Source organism: Pezoporus wallicus, unplaced genomic scaffold, assembly GCF_028554395.1.
Source record: "Pezoporus wallicus isolate ANWC-B61680 ecotype Strahan unplaced genomic scaffold, APGP_CSIRO_Pwel_v1 contig_227, whole genome shotgun sequence".
Classification (NCBI taxonomy): domain Eukaryota; kingdom Metazoa; phylum Chordata; class Aves; order Psittaciformes; family Psittacidae; genus Pezoporus; species Pezoporus wallicus.
Window position 1 is genome coordinate 17,030,299 of NW_026635704.1, and position 19,566 is coordinate 17,049,864.

The 19,566-nt window shown below is 37.2% G+C and overlaps 1 protein-coding gene across 4 annotated transcripts in view; it reads left to right on the plus strand.

The window, feature by feature from the left end:
- Nucleotides 1-19,566, plus strand: part of RP1 (RP1 axonemal microtubule associated) — a 209,220-nt gene that overhangs the window by 12,756 nt on the left and 176,898 nt on the right. For all 4 annotated transcript variants that reach the window (XM_057397796.1, XM_057397798.1, XM_057397797.1 and 1 more), the window contains exons 2-3: nucleotides 13,805-14,455; nucleotides 15,770-15,941. In XM_057397796.1, the coding sequence (XP_057253779.1) occupies nucleotides 13,817-14,455; nucleotides 15,770-15,941 (811 nt within the window). In that variant the 5' untranslated portion in view covers nucleotides 13,805-13,816. The remainder of the gene's footprint in view (nucleotides 1-13,804; nucleotides 14,456-15,769; nucleotides 15,942-19,566) is intronic.

Below are 19,566 nucleotides of genomic sequence, written 5' to 3' on the forward strand. Positions count from 1 at the left end.
AAACTGCCATGTTTCCTCTCCATCTTCCAGACTCAACTTCAGTCCTTCACTGCAGAATCCTCCACCAACCCCTGAGCAGTGCAGCAAGAGATGGGGTGGGGGTACAGTCAGTCCACACCAGATCCTCTCAGCCTCTCTTTCCATCTGATACTTTTCTTCTGCTACAGTGTGGGTCCTTCTACAAGCTGCAGTTCAGGAAAAAATCCTGCTCTGGCATGAGGTCTCCCCAGACCACAGTTCAAATCCCTACTCCAGTGCGAGCTCTTCCAGGGGCTGCAGGGGAATCTCTGCTCCAGTACCTGAAATGCACCCTCCCTTTCTATTGCCTTATTACTCGCACTACTGTCACCCACTCTCCCCTACCTGTCCAACATCCTTAGCCTTTCTTAAATATGTTACCATAGATGTGACACATATGACTGATGGGCTCAGCTGTGTCCCGTGGTGATCTGATGGAGCTGGCTGGAGTCAACTCCGTCCTCTACATGGGGCAGCCTCAGGCTCCTCCTTGTATCCCCTTTGCTACTGCATGTATGGAGGGGCCTTGGGTACAGCTCTTGTTTAGCACTTTGGTTTGCAAAGCTGTTAGAAATGTTTCTCGTGTGCAGTTCTGGTGTCCTCAACATAAAAAGGACATGGAACTGTTGGAACAAGTCCAGAGGAGGGCCACGAGGATGATCAGGGGACTGGAGCACCTCCTGTATGAAGACAGGCTGAGAAAGTTGGGGCTGTTCAGCCTGGAGAAGAGAAGGCTGTGTGGAGACCTCATAGCAGCCTTCCAGTATCTGAAGGGGGGCCTATAGGGATGCTGGGGAGGGACTCTTCATTAGGGACTGTAGTGATAGGACAAGGGGTAATGGGTTAAGACTTAAACAGGGGAAGTTTAGATTGGATATAAGGAAGAAGTTCTTTACTGTGAGGGTGGTGAGGCACTGGAATAGGTTGCCCAGGGAGGTTGTGAATGCTCCATCCCTGGCAGTGTTCAAGGCCAGGTTGGATGAGGACTTGGGTGAGATGGTTTAGTGTGAGTTGTCCGTGCCCATGGCAGGGGGGTTGGAACTAGGTGGTCTTAAGGTCTTAAGGTCCAACCCTAACTATTCTATGATTCTATGAAAGCCCAGTCTATTTTGAATCAGCTTCTTTTCAGAATACAAACATGTTGCTATTAATTAGTATTCCCTCATCTAACCTTGCCTCTGCAGCTGTTTTAAGTTACACCTTGATAAGGAGTTCTTTTTTCATTTGCAAACAATTTCGTTGTTATTTATTGCAGTATAAACAAAGCCAGGTATGTTAGAAATGATCTCTTAATTTAAACTTTTACTTTGAGAAAAGTCTATGAAAACTTGTAATTTAAGGAATATCAATGACAGTAAAAAGAAAGATATATCTAAATGAAAACTTGCTTTTCAGCCCTGAAATGGGGCCACACAAAAATTATTTATCATCCCCATGCCCAACGGTGTTTCTGAAGGGAGATAAAAGTTAAGGATTAGTATCCAGAAAGCCTTCTGGACAAAACTTACTACATTTTCTTTTTCTCTGTAGTTCACAAAGGCAAAAGTGTAACTTGGTTCAGTTTGAGGTTATATATCTTACAAAAATGATGCAATAGCTACAGTCTCCTATGATATTATCATAGGTGGATATGCAATGTGGCATAACACATCCTGTGTTTTTCAAGGGGTAAGTCCAATTTCCAAAAGCACAAATAAACCTAAAATAGCATTAAATCAGAAAAAGTCTAATTGCTTGGGGACAGTTTGCGTGACCAGATTCTATTATGTCACTTCTTTTTAGATCAGTCTCTTCTAAGTAAGCAGACATCCTTTGGCATCTGAGTATTTCCCTGTGGCAGCCTGCTAAGAAAAACATGAGGAGATCTCCCCTACATCCCTTTTCCCGCTAGCTGCTCCCTGTGATTAATTTGCAGTCACAAGGATTGCTTATCTGCTGAGATAGAGCAGCAGAGCCCATGTGCCTGCCTGCTTGCTCTTTGCAGTAGGCCTATTGTTCTGTCGCGGCTCCTGAGAGATTGCTGTAGGTTGACCTTGGCAGGTGACCTTGTCAGAGGTGGTTTTGCAAAAACTGGTTTATTTCAATAACATTCAAATAACTCCTAGCAAGTGGTTTCTTAACACATTCAGAGTAGAATCCATAAGGATTATAGAATCTTGGAATACATGAGGATTATAGAATCATAGAATCACAGCATGGTTTGGGTTGGAAAGGACCTTAAGATTATCTAGTTCTAACCCCCTGCGATGAGTTGGAACATGGTCAGGGACACCTCACACTAGACCAGGTTGCTCAAGGCCATATCCATTCTGGCCTTAGCACACTACTAGGAGTGGAGTATTCACAACTTCCTTGGGCAGCCTGCAGTGCCTCAACACTCTTACTGTAAAGAATTTCTTCCTTATATCTAACCTGAACATCCCCTGTTTAAGTTTTAGCCTTTTACCCCTTGTCCTATCACTACAGTCCCTAATGAAGAGTCCCTCCCCAGCACCCCTATAGCCCCCCTTCAGGTACTGGAAGGCTGCTATGAGGTCTCCATGCAGCCTTCTCTTCTCCAGGCTGAACTGACCCAACTTTCTCAGTCTATCTTCATACGGGAGGTGCTCCAGGCCCCTGATCATCCTCGTGGCCCTCCTCTGGACTTGTTCCAACAGTTCCATGTCCTTTTTATGTTGAGGACACCAGAACTGCACACAATACTCCAGGGGAGGTCTCACGAGAGCAGAGTAGAGGGGCAGGATCACCTCCTTCGACCTGCTGGTCATGCTCCTTTTGATGCAGCCCAGGGTACTGAAGCCGGCTCGTGTTCATTTTCTCATCAACCAACACCCCCAAGTCCTTCTCCACAGGGCTGCTCTGAATCTCTTCTCTGTCCAACCTGTAGCTGTACCTGGGATTGCTCCGACCCAGGTGTAGGACCTTGCACTTGTCATGGTTAAACTTCATGAGGTTGGCATCAGCCCACCTCACAAGTGTGTCAAGGTCCCTCTGGATGGCATTCCTTCCCTCCAGTTTGTCAAACACACCACATTATGATTCCAGGTTGCTCTGGAGGCGGTTTTGTATTTTAACATTATTTTTTTCATTCTCTGAGGTTTTGTGCTGTCTTCTCCATCTCTCAAGACAGAGATGGTTGTGCCTGCAAAAAGAGGGAGTCACTGCTGCTCTTAAGAAATATGAAACTACATAAATCTGCATTTAGATTCTTATTTAAACATGGCAAATATTGATTATAAAGCATACCTTCTTTGTCAGTATAATACATACCTCTATGTCATCATTGTTGCAAGGTTGCAAGGTATTCGTATGAACATATCTCTCCAATTTAGCTTTCCTTTAGACAACATTAGGTATATATTAGAATATTACTTTCCTTCATTATAGTCTGAAAATCTGGGCATTTTTTTCTTAATTACTGTTTGAAAATATCAGGAAGAAGCTAAGGGAAAAGAACATTAGAAATGTACTCATTAAAATTGTACTTTTAAAATGAGAAAATCAGTAGAAAATAGATATTGTTCAGTATTCAGTGGAGTGAAGATAAGAGCATGAATGTGCTTCACAGAATAGCACAATATAACACAGCTGTATCCTGAAGGAGTGAAGCATCTAAGCATACCTCCTTTCCAGATGCTGTCACATTCCCCAGGTACTTTACAGCAAATATGAGCTAGAGGCTTGGTACAGGCATTGTTGATGCAGTGTTGATGCAGTGTTGATGCAGTGTGGCAGTCTTCCTTATGCAGGAAGTAAAGCAGAAAGAGCAGAAATAGAATAGTATATTTTTTTTAATTTTTGGTTTATGATTTTTCTGAGATCTTCACTCCCTGACAAAAAGGGAAGATGTCAAAAACTAATACTTGAAGGGACAAAGGAGGAGTTTTTTGTTTTTCTCAAGTGAAGGACAGTAGTAGTAAGAAGAAGGAAGCTTGAAAATACAACTTTTTGCTGTAAGGAAGCAGCAGAAGCAGAAACATTATAAAACTGTATTGATGGCCAGGCCTTTTCACCGCTGACCTCTCCTTAGTTTTTAATGGAAGGTGGTATGTCATCTTCTAAGTTAACTCCTCTGCTATTTCTTGGCTTTGTGGTGTTATTTCACTGGAGAATGACCACAAGGATCAGGAAACTAACAGATCCTTTTCTTTGCAAGTGATATATGGTGGATTGTGTCTGTGTCAAGCACAAACCAAAGATTTTGACTAAAGGAACCTAAGAAATAGGAAAAAATATTAGTGGGTCACTTATTCCATAGCTTTGACAACATAGGCTTTCCTTAAGAAACATCCCCAAATTTTACCTACTTTAATTCCAGTGCCTCACATAATGAACTTTAAAGTACTCTTAGTTTTTACTGATAGAACTGCTTGAAGACAGCAGCAATATTTTTTACCATTCTGTCTATAGTCATGTACTTAACTCATGGACTTTCTACTTAGAAATATTTTTATTGCTTTTGCTAATGTAATTCTAACTTAATTAAAAATAAATACCATCAATACCAAAATATTTTTATAAAATAAAAATTGATACACCACCTTACTATCAAAAGTTTAATTAAAAGGAAGTAGTACGTTTTTTAAAATGTATAATTTTTAATCAACATTACAGCGTGTAGAAAAAGTTATGTTGACAACATCTGAGGCTTCATTTATAAATAGGAAAAGAGAAATGGATAGATAGATAGATAGATAGATAGATAGATAGATAGATAGGGAAAATTTGGTAGTGGTAACACCTACTATGGTTTGATTATTTTTGAAAGAGGTGGACATTGCCTTCCTATTTTTTATTAAGCATATATTAAAAAATCTTTATCCATGTAATGTCCCTTTTTAGTACCATTTGTTATTAGGAACTGGCACTATGCTAAAAATACAATGTCTTCATTAAAAAAAAAAAATTAATTTCTCTAATTGACTCCAAGTCAGTATACATATAAAGTCTGTACTTTGGTAAAATACTAGCTCTGCATGTGAGGGATTTTAGAGAAATGTACTTCCAAATCAAAATGAAATGAAAGTGAAACAACAGGTCTGGGAATATAAAATCAAGACATTGGAAATGACAACTTAAGCCAAAGGATAGAATCTAACTGAAAACATCCGAGTAGAGTTTGTGTGTGTGTCTATGTGTATGTATAAATACTTAGATATAAACGTGCATATACAGAAATATCTACTTGTAACATTTTTATGTAAGTGTAAGGGAAAATAAATGCAGAAAGGTGAAAAGCAAGTATTCTGGAGGGCCACAGTAATAGAAGTGGTGACCATCCTCAGGTTTAAATCTCACTGAGGGGATCCTGGATTGAGTTTAGGAACATGCACTCAGCTCCATTTTTTACATCTGGTACTGCAAGTAGGACAGTCAAATACAATTTAGTAGTACCTCTATTTTCTCAGATCTTGCCCACACCTACAGTTAGCACATCTGAGTAACTGTCCAAGTACTCTATGAGTACCTAGACTAATGCCGGGGGTTCAGGCACAGCAATACAACACTGGAGGTGTTAGGCTTGTTTCCTCCAAGGATCTTCAGTTTTGAGTTAGATATTTTGCCTCCTGAATCCCAGGCTGATGCAGGGCCTTTAGACTGGGATTCATATTTTATACTATTTCCATGTGTGTTAAATAAATGGGTATCTAAACCCAGGCTTAATTTTATGTGTCTCTTGCCACTGGGTGCTTGTAGCTATAAAATCTGCTCTGGAATTAGATGTTGTATGCAGCTCAGCCTTTTCTTGTACAAAACCTAGATAGAAGGAGGAGTGTTGAACTAATTCACTATCTATCTTGAAAGCTAAGATATATGGATTTAAATCCTTGCTCTAAATCAGTCAGTGAACTGGACCTCTGGAGTAGTAGGAGAGCTGTTTACTAGCCAGAGGAGTGGAGGACAGCAACAGGTTGCTGCCTGGGCTGTTAGAGGGGATAGCCAGGTTTCTTCAGGCAAGATAGATGGACAAAACAGTGATGGGCAGTGCGCTGCACCGAAGATAAGACATTAAGCAGCTTAGTGGTGTCAGAGCTGGAACTATACCCTTGCCAGGCAGCAAAGCTGTACTGTTAGCCTCAGGAGCCTGGGCGCTTATAGGAGTAGGCAGCAGATCAGAGCAAGTGTTTGAGGGTGTTAACTTTGATCTTAAAAGACCTTAAAGTGTGAGTAGGAGGCAAAGGTGTACATTATGTCTAAGAATTGTCTTTTACCCTTCTTGGCCTCAATCCACGAACTCTTTCTAAAAACAGCCTCTGAACTCCATCAAGGAAATAACAGACCCCAGAAAAGGTTTTTATGATGTCCTGCAGGAGGATCCAAAAGATCTGTCCTTCACAGTCACTATGCTGCTATGAAGTTTCTTTGACTTATGCTTCACACTGTCCCTGTGAAATAGGAAGTTTGGCAAGGTCATTGCTCAGAATTTCCGATACAGGCATGTGGGGTTAAATTTCAAGGTAAGATGATATCAGCTTGTCCAGGGAACTCATGTACTGCCTACTTAATTCTTTTCTTTGACCATGCTCTCTATGAGATGCAAAAAACTATAGTTATAAACTAACAGATTGGTAAGAAATAGAAGGAAGTTAATAGAAAAAATACCCCAAATTTGTCACAACCTTGGCTGTTATGAGTGAAAATTTCAGCAAAACTTTAAGGTTCACATAGGAGTTTTCTAACTAAAAGAGCAAGAAATCAATCTTTAATAAGCTGACAGCACCAATTTGATCTGTAGTTGTAACATAATTGTTTTGTATGACTTATTATGTATTAAGGTCAGCACAGGTGGCTGCATTATTAATTTGGTGCAAGGGCTCAGCAGGTCAAATATTCAAGGGAGAAAAGAAACTGTTGAGACGTTGTAGGAGAAGAAAAGTAGAGATAGGGAAAACATTTCTAGTCACTCTTTCAATTTTAAAGACTTCAAGACACTCTGTAAGCACTGTATCACTGCAGTGAATTATGTAGACAGAATACAAAGCAAAATGTGAATTAGGATGGCTCTTTTTTCAGATGCCCATACTCAGAAAAAAATAAAATATGGCTGACCCTTCCCTTCAGCTAACATATCTTACAGAACAGAGGGTCATTGTAGATGGTTAAATACACCTGAGATAAAAAAATAAGGAAAACTAAGCTGAGAATGATTATACACTTAACTCTGAGGCAAGTTGTACACTCCAGAATGAAATCCTAACCCAATTAAAGATGATGGGTCAATTTATACTTCTGCCAGGCCAGAAATTTCCTGTAGGAAACTACCTTTTGAACACAAACAGGCATTTGGATTAGAGTTAAATTTAGTGGTTGGTCAAAACCCAGAACAGCTCAAACAGAAGTTTTGCAGTCCATCTAACCATACAGGCAGAGCTCTCTCAAAAGCAGGGTTCTGGTTTTGTTTTGTTTTCCTCCCCAGAGGAGAAAAACAAAATTTACTTTTTTCTCATTCTGCATCCCCAGCTGTTGGTTATCAAATCTATGTTGGAGAATTTAATGAACAAAAGTCTGTGGGGATTAACTTGATAAGAAGTTCAAGTATATCAAACATAAAAATGCAGTTGTAAGGCAATGGCTCAAAAATCTTATCAGTAGTAACATATTAATAGTGACACATTTTTTGTAAGACTTTACTGGAATGGATGTAAACAGGCTGGGCACACTGAAGGGAACTTGACCCAGGCCCCTGCTTCTAATGTGATAATTTCCTTTTTAGCTTGATAGCAGTTTCTTAGTTCCATGCCTACTGAGCAGTCCAATTTATAAAAAAGAAAAGCAGAGGTGTAAGAGGTTGAAGGGACTTGGAAATATAAGGCACATTATCAGCATTTTCTTGGGACATGAGGTCAACAGTAATAGTTTAACTGGTGTAGCAACTGCCCTGTTTTAAAGAAGTGACTCACGCTTGAATGATAAAAATAGTCGAGGGTTAACTGCTGTTCCATATGGCTCTAACTTAAACAAAGGGTGTCATTCAAGGGCCATAGGATTGCCAGGCAGGGAGGGCCACATCACACAGGGTTCTGACCCTGCTCTGACTCAGGATAATGCTGTAGGAAAGGCTGCTTATGTTTCTCAACCTGGGATGCTGGTTATCTGCCAAGGGAAAAAGAATATATCAGTAAATGTGATAATGTAATTGCTAACATATTTTTTCTTTCTTAGGCATCAGTTTCCTTGATATGATGCTGGTCTTGAGAAACACAAAATTAGTAGAATGAGATGGGAAGTGTTGGGTTATATTTAGGTACTTGTAGCATTTAATCAGTTCAGTTATTAAGGTGAAGTTCATAGAAATAAAAGAATAATTAATCAAAATCAGAAAAAGCAATGACAAAAATCTATTTTGCATTTACTTTGACACTATAATTTTCTGGGCTGTTTTTCAGAATGATTTACAAAAAATTTTAGAATGATTTAGAAACTTTCTCTTAACTTTGAAAACTTCCACTTGAGCTTTTGTTAAGCCCAGGGACTGCAGGCCAAGTATTTGCTTAGGGTGTTTGATCAGGCCTTTTGCTTTATGGAATGGTGTTTTCGACTAACTGCAGGCACTGGACCTTCAGTTGGCCATCTCAATGCCACTGTTCCTGGAGGACACCCTTTGGAGTTGAAAGGAAAACTGCCACTGATGCCTGTGGTTGAGTGTAATGTTTAGCATCAGAGCTGAGAATTGAAGATGTTCTGGAGATAAGCAGGCATGTAATTTAAAAGTAAAAATTACAGCAACTCAGAAAATTGTAATCCTGCTTACAAGTACAAAACCACTTACAATCACTGATGTGTTTTCCCATGTGTCCTGATTTTGCTTTCTTAAATTTTCTGGACTAATTTTATATTCCCCAGTTTTATTTTGTGAATGGTTTATGTAAAAAAAGCAACTGTTCTCCAAATACTAAGACTAAATTCTTATCACATCATTTTAGGAGTTTCACGGACATCAGTCAGGTTGCCCACAAAAATGGATGAAAAGTGTTTTTATGCTGATTACTATAGGACTGTATTAATTTTTTGTGGCTTGTTAGCTTTAAGTCTAATTTAAACATAATTCTTATTGATCCTATTTTTAGTATATAGATGATGATATCTTCTATCTTTTCAGAATGTATGGAGTGTTTGTAGTACAAGAAAGAATGCAGTGAGGTTTTTAAGTTACATATGTCTGGTCAGAAACATTATAAGCCTTTTGAATTCTCAGAGAATCAAGGGACATTAACACAGTCAAATGGTGACAGTTGTTTATCATCTTCACCAGGTTTCATAAGTATTATCTCTTGGGTCTCAAATTCTAGTGGTACATGGAAACTACTGATGGATTAGCTGGTTATCGAAAGTAGCTATGCATGCACTGGGAAGCTAATGAGGGTAACAGTGGTATTTTAAATCCTGCACTTCAAAGAAAACCAGCTCTATAATAAATTCATGTATAAGTGGTCAAGTTCTAAGACATCAGAATAATACATAGCTTTTGCACTTGTTCATCTTCTGAACAAATGTAAACAGCAGAATACTGACTGGAATGTAAGCAGTATGTTAGCTAAGATAGACTCAATTATATTAATATCATATTTAAGAAAGCAATGTTTATATCAAGATATGTGTGCAAGATAACAATGTAATATTTATGCTTATGGATCTTATGAAAGTGGAACTGAAGTGGTATTTTAAAACTTCTATGAGGGTTGAATTCTATTCTAAGGAAAATAGTTAAAAATTCATTATTGCATACAGCAGTCTTTACTGAGCAGTATTTTTGTTACTGTTCCATACACCTAGTTTTGAGAGCTGGGTGTAATCCTGATTAAGCAAAGAAGCTCAAAATCAGATTATACATCTGCTAGCAATTAGATGGAACAGTTACCATCCAGAGATGTATTTCCGCTGGAAAAGAAAACAAAACAAACCCACATTCTATGGTATAATTAAGCCACAGTTAGCTATAATTCTCCTGTCCATTCATAAACTGTATTCACACACATAACTGTTGCATTGCCCTTTGATCATCTTGACCAAACGATTGAACAAAAGCAAGAATTAATGCCAGGAGATAGTTGATAAATAGTCTCAGAAACTGAGTGGTAGAAGCTCCATTTTAACATATTCAGAATTTATAGGACTAAAGGATTTAGTCTGAAGGATAACCTTACACTGATAAGAAGATAGATGATTTACACTCCCCACCCACATTTTTATTTTATGTGGTACTGTGAGTCTCTTGAGCAATCTAAATAAATAGAAAACTACATAAATGAAAATTTTAAAAGGTAAATAGTGTTTAAAATTAATATAAGAGAACTTGCTGAATGATATGTTAGATACTCTGCTCTGAACAATGGCTACCTAAGATGAACTGGTCTGGTGATTAACATTAGCTGAGATTAAGCAAATGGATTATGATGTTTCTTCTAGCTGAGTGCACTTGGAATACAACTAAGGATGTTCATTTCATATGGCATAGACAAACACATGTACAATTTATAAATCTGAAAACAAGCTAACTACTCTTTTATATACATAGGATGTGACTGTGGGTGAGTATGATGAAATTATTTGCAGTATTTATGAGCTATATGGTATTAGACACAATCTTATATATTTAGAATGAAACATTCAACTTAGTGTCTTTATAAAATTGACTAACTTTGTGCATGAACTTTGAATTAATGGATTTGCTTATGAGGGTACAGGCAAAGGGATTCAATTCTGAATTTTGTTTGATTTTCTTGAAAATATTAATTATACTGTAAGTGCCAAATTATCTAAATAGACATTCTGTATCATGTAATATAAGGTATTTCCTCATTGTAAAGTCATTGAAGTATAAAAATTGATACTATTTAATATAAAATGACATATTACAGTGCAATGACCTGTAGTATCAAATAGTAATTTCTACAATATGTTGTTTATTCATTTGTTGAAATGTTTTCTATATGTAAAATGCAATCAGAAGATATATGAAAGATGCAATTTCCACTATTAAAATCAATGCTAGAAAATATTCACACATGATGTTCTATGCAACTCTCAGTTCTCTTCCAAGACTATCTGGTTTATTGTTAATTTTATGTTTTGCTAAAAAAACTTCTTTATCTTAGTTACTTTTGTGAATTCAAATTATTTCATATTTATAATGAAAGTTGTCTTTTTGTTTGTATGTGTATTCTCTCTTTGTTTTGGATTTTGTACTTCCACACTGTCAAGGCTCAATGTAATAATTATCTTTACGTAAAATGCATTGTTTTGTCAAAAGCCATTATTATCAGTAGTTTTGTGAGAAAATCCATCTTGTGAATATCTCTTGTGAATAATCATATGGGTAGATGAAATTCCACTTCATTTTCATAAAGGGTGAGAAGCTGTAGTACAGAGAAATTGAGGAGCTATGTCTGTTCATTTCTGTTTCTGGCCATGATGATGACTTGACAGATTTCTCCCCTTTCAAAGAGATCCTGGACTAGACTCTTAGTGAGCTGAAGTCATCTTGGCAGTTAAATGCAGGAACCCAACATTCAGTTCACTCACCAACTTTACTACTGTCATTGCTGCTTTCATTGGCATAGAATATTTCCTCTGCAAATCAAGTCTAAAATTTTGTGTTGCAGCTAGCAATAAAAATGCTCTTATGGGTTTCCGCTAGGAATAAGACACTGTAAGAAGTTGCCCAGAGAGGTTGTGGATGCCCCATCCCTGGAAGTGTTCAAGGCCAGGCTGGATCAGGCTTTGAGCAGCCTGGTCTAGTGAAAGGTGTCCCTGCCCATGATTCTATGATATAGAATCATATCTATTCATAGACTTATAGTCTATGAATATCAGTATAAACAGAATGATGCATGAAACATAGAATGGCTGATTCAAATTGTGTTCTTAGTCTTAACTCACCTGTCAACTTCTCAGTTTAGAAAAGTAATGAAAATTTAGGCAACTAATGAATGCATGTGTCAAAAAGATGATCATAGACTCATAGAATGGTTAGGGTTGGAAAGGACCTTAAGATCATCTAGTTCCAACCCCCCTGCCATGGGCAGGGACACCTCACACTAAACCATAACAAATACAGCTTTCAGTGACTTCAGTTGAAGTACAGCTCCTCCTTAACAAAGAAAGTAAGCCAATTCATTAGCCATTATGGACGAGGTTATATAAGTTGTTGCAGCCAAGCCTGAAAATGTTTTCCTGCAAATCTTTAATTAAATATGTACAGATTTTCAATTTATTTGTATTTTTATTTATTTAATGGAATTATGATTACATAAATCAATCTTTGTGTACACCATCCTACTGCAGACTCGTTTGGTTATTTTTCAGTTTTAGCACTTAATGAGAGTACGATATGCAGCATAAATAATGTATTAAAAGAAGAATTTTTTCTTGTCCTCTGATCATTGTTCAAAATAATGCACATTTTAAAAGTTACTAATGCTTAGTGGAAGCGAAACACTCAAGCTGAAAACAGTGCATTATTGGAAAAGCTGTAAGAACACAGTAAGAAAAAAATCTTGTCAAATATACCTCTATTTGAACCTTGACTGTCTTGAAAAATGGCAGCATTTTCTTATCAGTTTCAGAACTGATGTATGTAGTAGTGAAATAGTGAAAATACTGCTTTCCACAGCTTCATTAGGAAAAATATGTAGTAGCCAGAGAGTTTGTTTCATTAGTCGGTATTGCAGTTACTTCAAGGTGACATTGTCAAAGAACTAATTTATATAATTTTGATGACAAGCATTCTCTGAGACTGCTCTATTGCTTTCCAGTAAAACCCTACTAAAACTGCTTCCCTGAGGCTGATCAGTTGACTAGCCATTTCTATCTTGTGTTCCTGTGCTCCACTAAAAGCAAACCAAGCATTAAGATAAAGCAATTATTTTATTCATTTAAAGGGTTTTTATCACAGTATCTGTATGTAGACTGAATTCAAATGGAGAGGTTGTAGTGAGACTATTTTATTTTCAAGCATGAGCACTATTGTTATAGTTGTCAGAACTAACCTGTATTCTAGAAGACTGGTATTTAAACGTTTCAATTTAAAGGCTACTTCTACTGAAGAATATCAGATTTTTTTGTTGTTGTTTTATAAGGAATTTAAAGACTTTTACTAAAAAGAACTGATCATTTTTGATCAGTAGTTTTTCCCTCGGTGTGAATGCAAATATTGTAGAAGTTCATGTATCATGAAATATAAAACTAGTGATAGAAAAACAAATGGTTTGTGAATTTATGATGCAACTTACTTCTAAAACATATTTTTTAGGCCTTGTCCTGCAACAATTTACAGTGTAGAAAATCTGGAGCCTTTTCTCTGACTCCAATGAATTTGCCCTGGTATAAAACTAGTATATGAGATCAGAATGATTTGTATTGTCTTTCAGTTATGTTATTTTGGACTGAATATGGCTCATGCCTAGGCACAGGCTTCTCCCTGTTAATAAAGATTTTTCTAACATCTCAAACATAAAATATTGTTGTTAGCTTCGTCCACAAGAAATAAAACTGGACTGACCACATACCTCCTTCTAAGGACAGGTTTCTTGTACCAAAGTGATAAGAGATTTAAAATTACACTAGGGAGTTTTGGGAATACTTGCAAATTGAGCTATGCTAACTTAATCTGACAGTACTGGAGTCAGTGGAATTTAGAGATAACAGCTTGGATCTATCTAAATCCAGTGATTTTTGGAACAACTTGCTGCTGTGGTTTCTTATAAATTCTCTTTCTGTACTTTTCAAAATTAGAACCGTGTTATTACTAGTCATAAGTTTTACACCAGTCTCCTCTTTCTTCCAGATTGCTGTCAAAATGAGTGAAACACCTTCAACTAGTTACTCGGTGAATCAGCCTAACTCCTCCGAGAGTGAGCAGAGTTTAATCATGCGCCATTTCAATGTTACTGAACCTGTTGTGGCAAAACGGATCTGTTTCTATAAAAGTGGAGATCCTCAGTTTAACGGGATCAACATGGTGATTAACAATCGGTCTTACAAAACATTTGATGCCTTGCTGGATAGTTTATCCAAACGGGTCCCATTACCTTTTGGAGTAAGAAATATTAGTACACCAAAAGGGAGACACAGCATCACCAATTTGGAGGATCTTGAAGATGGAAAATCTTATATTTGCTCCCATCAGAGGAAAATGAAGCCCATCAACCTGGAACAGGCTAGCAAAAAGCCACTTCCCTGGCAGATCAGTAGGCCTGTCAGTGGTCGCCGTCGAGCTGTGCAATTAGCAAGGGAAAATGAAGGTGGATTTGGCAATCGAGAAAGTAAAATAACAACTCCCAAGAAGATGCTTGTTTTCAAAAATGGAGATGTAAGACTCAGGCGCACCATAGTTCTGGGAAAGAAAAATACACAAACCTTTGAGGCCTTTCTGGATTACATGAGTGAGTTAATGCAATATCCAGTTGTGAAACTATACACCACTGATGGAAGAAAGGTGAGAATAAAGATGAATATGTACAATAGGATTGCTTCTAGATTAGTTTTCTTACAAAGGTGATTTTATCAATTATAAGCTTGGGACAGTGGCCTGGTGTAAGATCTGACGTGCTGAATTCCAGCTGTTTCTTTTCTATTCTTTTCCCCTTCAGAAAAGCTGCTAGCCTGGAGAAAAATACTGAAATCTTGTGATCAGAGAGAAGCAAGTGAGGGCATTTTATTTTAAGCCATCCTGAAAAACCACTTTTTTTAATCAGACCTCTTTCAAGCATGCTCTCAATTCTATATTTTTACCCATTTGCAAAGAAACTTTTAATGTTTTAAAAATAGATAAGTATTTGTCTATTAGCCAAATGTATTTTATCATTACAGAAATGCAGAGTGGTTTGCCATTAATGACTTGGAACTATGACATCTATTGTCTAGGTTTCAAACTATGGACCAAGCTCTGTACCTCTAAACCTAGATGTTACAGAACTAAAAAACCTGATTTTCAGCTCACATGCAGTTTTATATAATTTTCTCTTACTTTGTGTTTTATCTGTGTGTTGTTTAATCACAGAAAAGCACCTCTGATTGTACCTAACAGGTATCTAGAAAGGGAATTCCATGCAGAGCTCCAAGAGTTCAAGGAAAATTTGGGGTTTATCCACTGTTTGGTGAAATTCTACATTAAGTTAGGAAACTGTCCATATCACCTATAAGTCAGTGAAATGCAGTTTGTAAGCTTTATCTTGTAGTATATTTTGACACAGAAATTCAGAACTGAGACAAGGCTCTGAGCACCTTGATCCAGTCAGACCTGCTTTAAGCAGAGGGTTAGACTATGCAACCTTTTCCAGTGTATATTGTTCTGTGACTGTGTCCCATTCCTCTGTGTCTGTACAGGTTCAGTACTTGTGATGTATTCTGAATTGCCCCATTCTTCCTCCAAATACGTGTTCATATGTATACCTACCTCCAAATGCATGTTCTTATTTTGTGGCTATGAAGAGTCACTGTGAAATGATGAAACCAAATTACATATGCAAACATCTAAATTATAAGAAAATCTTCATGTGCATCCAACTTCCTTCTTGAAGTCTTTTTCTAATGTATTGATATAACTAGACATACCCTCACAGAGGTATGAATTGCCTTACAGAAATTGAAAAATTAATTCTGTGCTGTAATACATCTTTAATAGCTTGCTGCAAACTAGTGTAAAGCCTAAGAAATTAAGATATTAAAGTATGAAAAGGATAAATCTCTTACATTATTTTAGTGGTTACTAAGGCAGAGAATTTAACACTACTTTTCTTTTTTTTCCCAGGTTTCTAATCTTCAGGCCCTAATACTGTGCTCTGGAGCTGTAGTTGCAGCGGGGAGAGAGCCTTTTAAACCAAGCAATTATGATTCTCTTGGGTATTCACGGCCTGCTAAATTGCTTGGAATTGCAAATCGTGTGTACCCAAAAGCAAATGCCAAGTCAGAGAGTGAAAATAGTAAGTTTTTTGAATTAATTTGTATTTTATTAATTGGTTTATTTCTCTCAGTATAAGACATAAACCATGACAATCTTACTATGATCTACGATATTCCAAAAGGCCATCTGTTTTGACTCCTTTATAAGCGTAAGAAAGATCAAAGTGTTATTGCTCTTTTTAAAATGTAAGTTTTTAAATACTCAGCTAGTATGCCTATTTTCTTTCAAAGAGACTTATTTAGAACGTGGGTGCAAATCTGTAAGTATATTTTATATTAACGTATTTGATTGTCATTGCTGTCAAATTTTTTGTGTCATAGTTAATAATGGCAGTGGTAAAGAGAAACCTCAGGCCACTTCAGGGTTTTAAATAACTGAATTTCTTGAGCAAAATTTTTGTGCAGTTTTCAGAACTTACCTTAGGAAGTAGAGTTTGACTTGTCATTGTCATGACTTTCACTTTCCCATGTCCCATGCTCCACATAAGCAGGTAAAATATTACAGCACCCTTTCACTCACAAATTCATCATGTTTTTGAAGCTGGTTTTGTCTAAACAGAGTGTCAGCCTTTCTTATATCCTTGTGGCTGTGATATAAGTTTTTTGGATAAGTTTGGGAAATGGTAAACAAATATGTGCTTTCCCTTAGGTTACTGATAGAGTTGTGTTACTGAGAAGGTCAGTAAGAATGTGAAGTGGCCAGGGAATGATCAATGACAAGAGGAGCTGTTGGAGAGAAGCAAGGCTAGCTGAATAGCCCGAGGTTGAGGGGAACAAAGTGCTGCAGTACCAGAGCTTTAGGTTATGTGGGAATCCTGAGCATTAGGGCAGAGATACTATCTAGGGGGAACCTTGTTTAATACAGAGGTACATAGTACTCTTGATAGAGCTGCATGCTGTACTGGAGTGTCCAGGGAATATTGTAATTGTTTCCGTACTGAGGCTTTCAACAGCAAACTTGACTGTGTCCCAGAGCACATTGATACATGAGAGACTTGACTTCCACTTACTTGAATGAGTTTCTTCCACATCCCTTGCAGTTTATTATGTCCCCACCAAACTCATCATTTTAGTTTTTCTCACCCTTCATGTTCTTTGACTTGCACAGTATTTGAGAAAGTTCTACAGAAACAAAAAAGTCCTACCCAAATTTTGCTTTGAGACAGAGACTGAGCCTTGCAATGGTAGAAGTTGTGAATAGCTCAGAATCTGATAAACTCCCTCTTCCAATCCTTAGTTAAGGGCAATTACAGAAGGAGGGAGAAAAAAACCCCAACAACACCACAATCTTTTTTGTCGTTAACCTGAGAAATTTGGAAGTATCCTGTGTAGGAGACATCACTGATGAAGCAAGAGCCTGAAAAATCAACTTGCAGGCACTTTGTTCCAATTCCATTTCTTGAGACAGAGAAAGCGAGATTTTTACTTTGGGAAGCATAAGGTCTTGTCTGTATTAGAGGAGTTAGTACAAACTTTTATTTCTGATTCAGTTCATGGTAAAGCATATGCCTGGGAAACTTGCAAGGCACTCTGCCTGAAATTATAGACTTGTAGCTGTAATGATAATATGCTAACTGTGAAAGTTTTGATATAAGACCATTTGTGACTCACTTGAGATAAAAAAAAGAAAAAAAGTTTAAATTCAAGCAATGTAGATAAGGTAATATTCCATGGGTTAAAGATAAGTGAAATCTGCCTATTAGATGGTGGTTTCTATATATGTAGGTATCAGTAGTAGCTCCGGATATCTTTGTGTGGGTGACCTGCACTGTTTCCCTCGCACATGCAGAACTTTTTGGAAGATAGCAAAACCTTATTTTTATCTCATGTTCTTTTGTCTCATCCCTTCAGTGAAAACTGCTAGAGAGAAATAGATTTTTTTAAAAAGCCAAGTTATTGCAAACATATTTTATTAAAATATTAAGTTATTAAAACCTATTTTGTGAGTATTTAATATGTATGTAAACACATATCGGGCCATACTCACTATTTATTGAAGTCTGAAAGTATTTTCATTGGCTTTGCTGAGTTTTGTGTCATCGTCTACAGTACTGTAACATAAAACGTATCTCAGAATGTCATGATTTAAATTCAGATTTTATAAGAACTTCGAGAGCTTCAATGTTTACATCTCTATAGATGGGCAGTCCAAGGGATTGGATCTGAACCGTTTATTCATGTGTCAATGACACTACTTACAGTAATTACTCATATGCTGTAGATAGCTGGATTGAGCCCAGGGAGATACATGTTCACCTTGACTGACACATTTTAGCACTAACTGTAAGAATTAATGCAAAATTATTTCTTCACTAAAGCATGAAGAAGACGTGAAGTTGGCAGCTTGAAGCCCAAACAAGTGAGGGCTTGTGAATCCCTTGAATGGTTCAAGACAGCCCCCCCAGCTCCTAACTATGTATAAAATTAGAGTATTATTTGGTAATTTTTTAGGCTTAGGAGCTTCAAATAAGACTATAGTTCTAGTATTAGAAAGAACCTATTGTACCTATTTTGACTAATTTTTCTCCTTTCTTCTTTTCTCTTCCTTTGCTGCCTATCTGCTGTCTCACCGTCTGGATCCTTATGCATAATATTTGTCTGCTCTAATTTCCATCTACTTGAATGAATTCGGGTTCTTTCAATGTAATTATTGCTAGTGAGAGCTGAAATGAGCTCTGGCTCAAGATCTCAGGTATTCTCAGTTTCTTCTGATAAAGGGTCCAGCAATGATAATAACTTGAATGATAACAACTCAGATTCTTCCTGTATTCCTGCCAGTCATAATGGCATAGGAGGAAATCAGTCAGTTATTGGTGAAGACTTATCATCTGTGGCACAGTATGAAGATGACATTGAGAAATCTGTTCACCTTAATCAAGATGGCAGTATCACGGTGGAAATGAAAGTTCGATTCAAAATTAAAGAGGAAGAAACCATTAAATGGACAACCACTGTTAGTCGCGCTGATAAAAATACCACCACTTGCAATTCTGTAATGCATGCAGAAGACTCCTTATCCAGTGTAAATGTATCAGAACATATAAAACCAAAAGATGCTCTGTTTTTGAGGAGCTACAATAAAGAAGAAGGAAACTCACTACAGCAGTTCAATGCAGAAGTGTCAGACAGAGAATCAGAGTCTGATTTAAAAACTGCTGGTTGTAACACCTGTATGAAAAGCAATTCTGCAGATCCAGATGTAGGCAATGTACCTGAGGATAACATCAGGCCTCGCTTTTATAGGCCTCCTACCCCTGGGCCAAGGCGTGTTAGACAAAAGAAAGCGGTAGTTGAAAGTGTCACATTGGTTTCTGAGAAAGAGGTTCAGGAGAAGACAGTAGGACAGTTTTCCTACAGTGAGGAAATAAAGAATGGAGAAAATAAATCTGAGTATTGCATGGTAGCTCATTCAAGCAGAAAAAAATCAAGTGTCAGTAATCCAAAGTTTAGTGAGATGAGTGACAGTAGTTTATTTAAGCTTCCTTCAGAGAATATAAAAGAAGAAATGTTTTTTAAAGTAATCCACAAAAACAATGATTTAATAGAAACCACAAAGAGGAATACATTAGAAGTGCCTGATGAGGATGAATCAGCACAGAATATATTAGAGAAATCAGTTGTGGATCAAGGTACATATAATAGTTT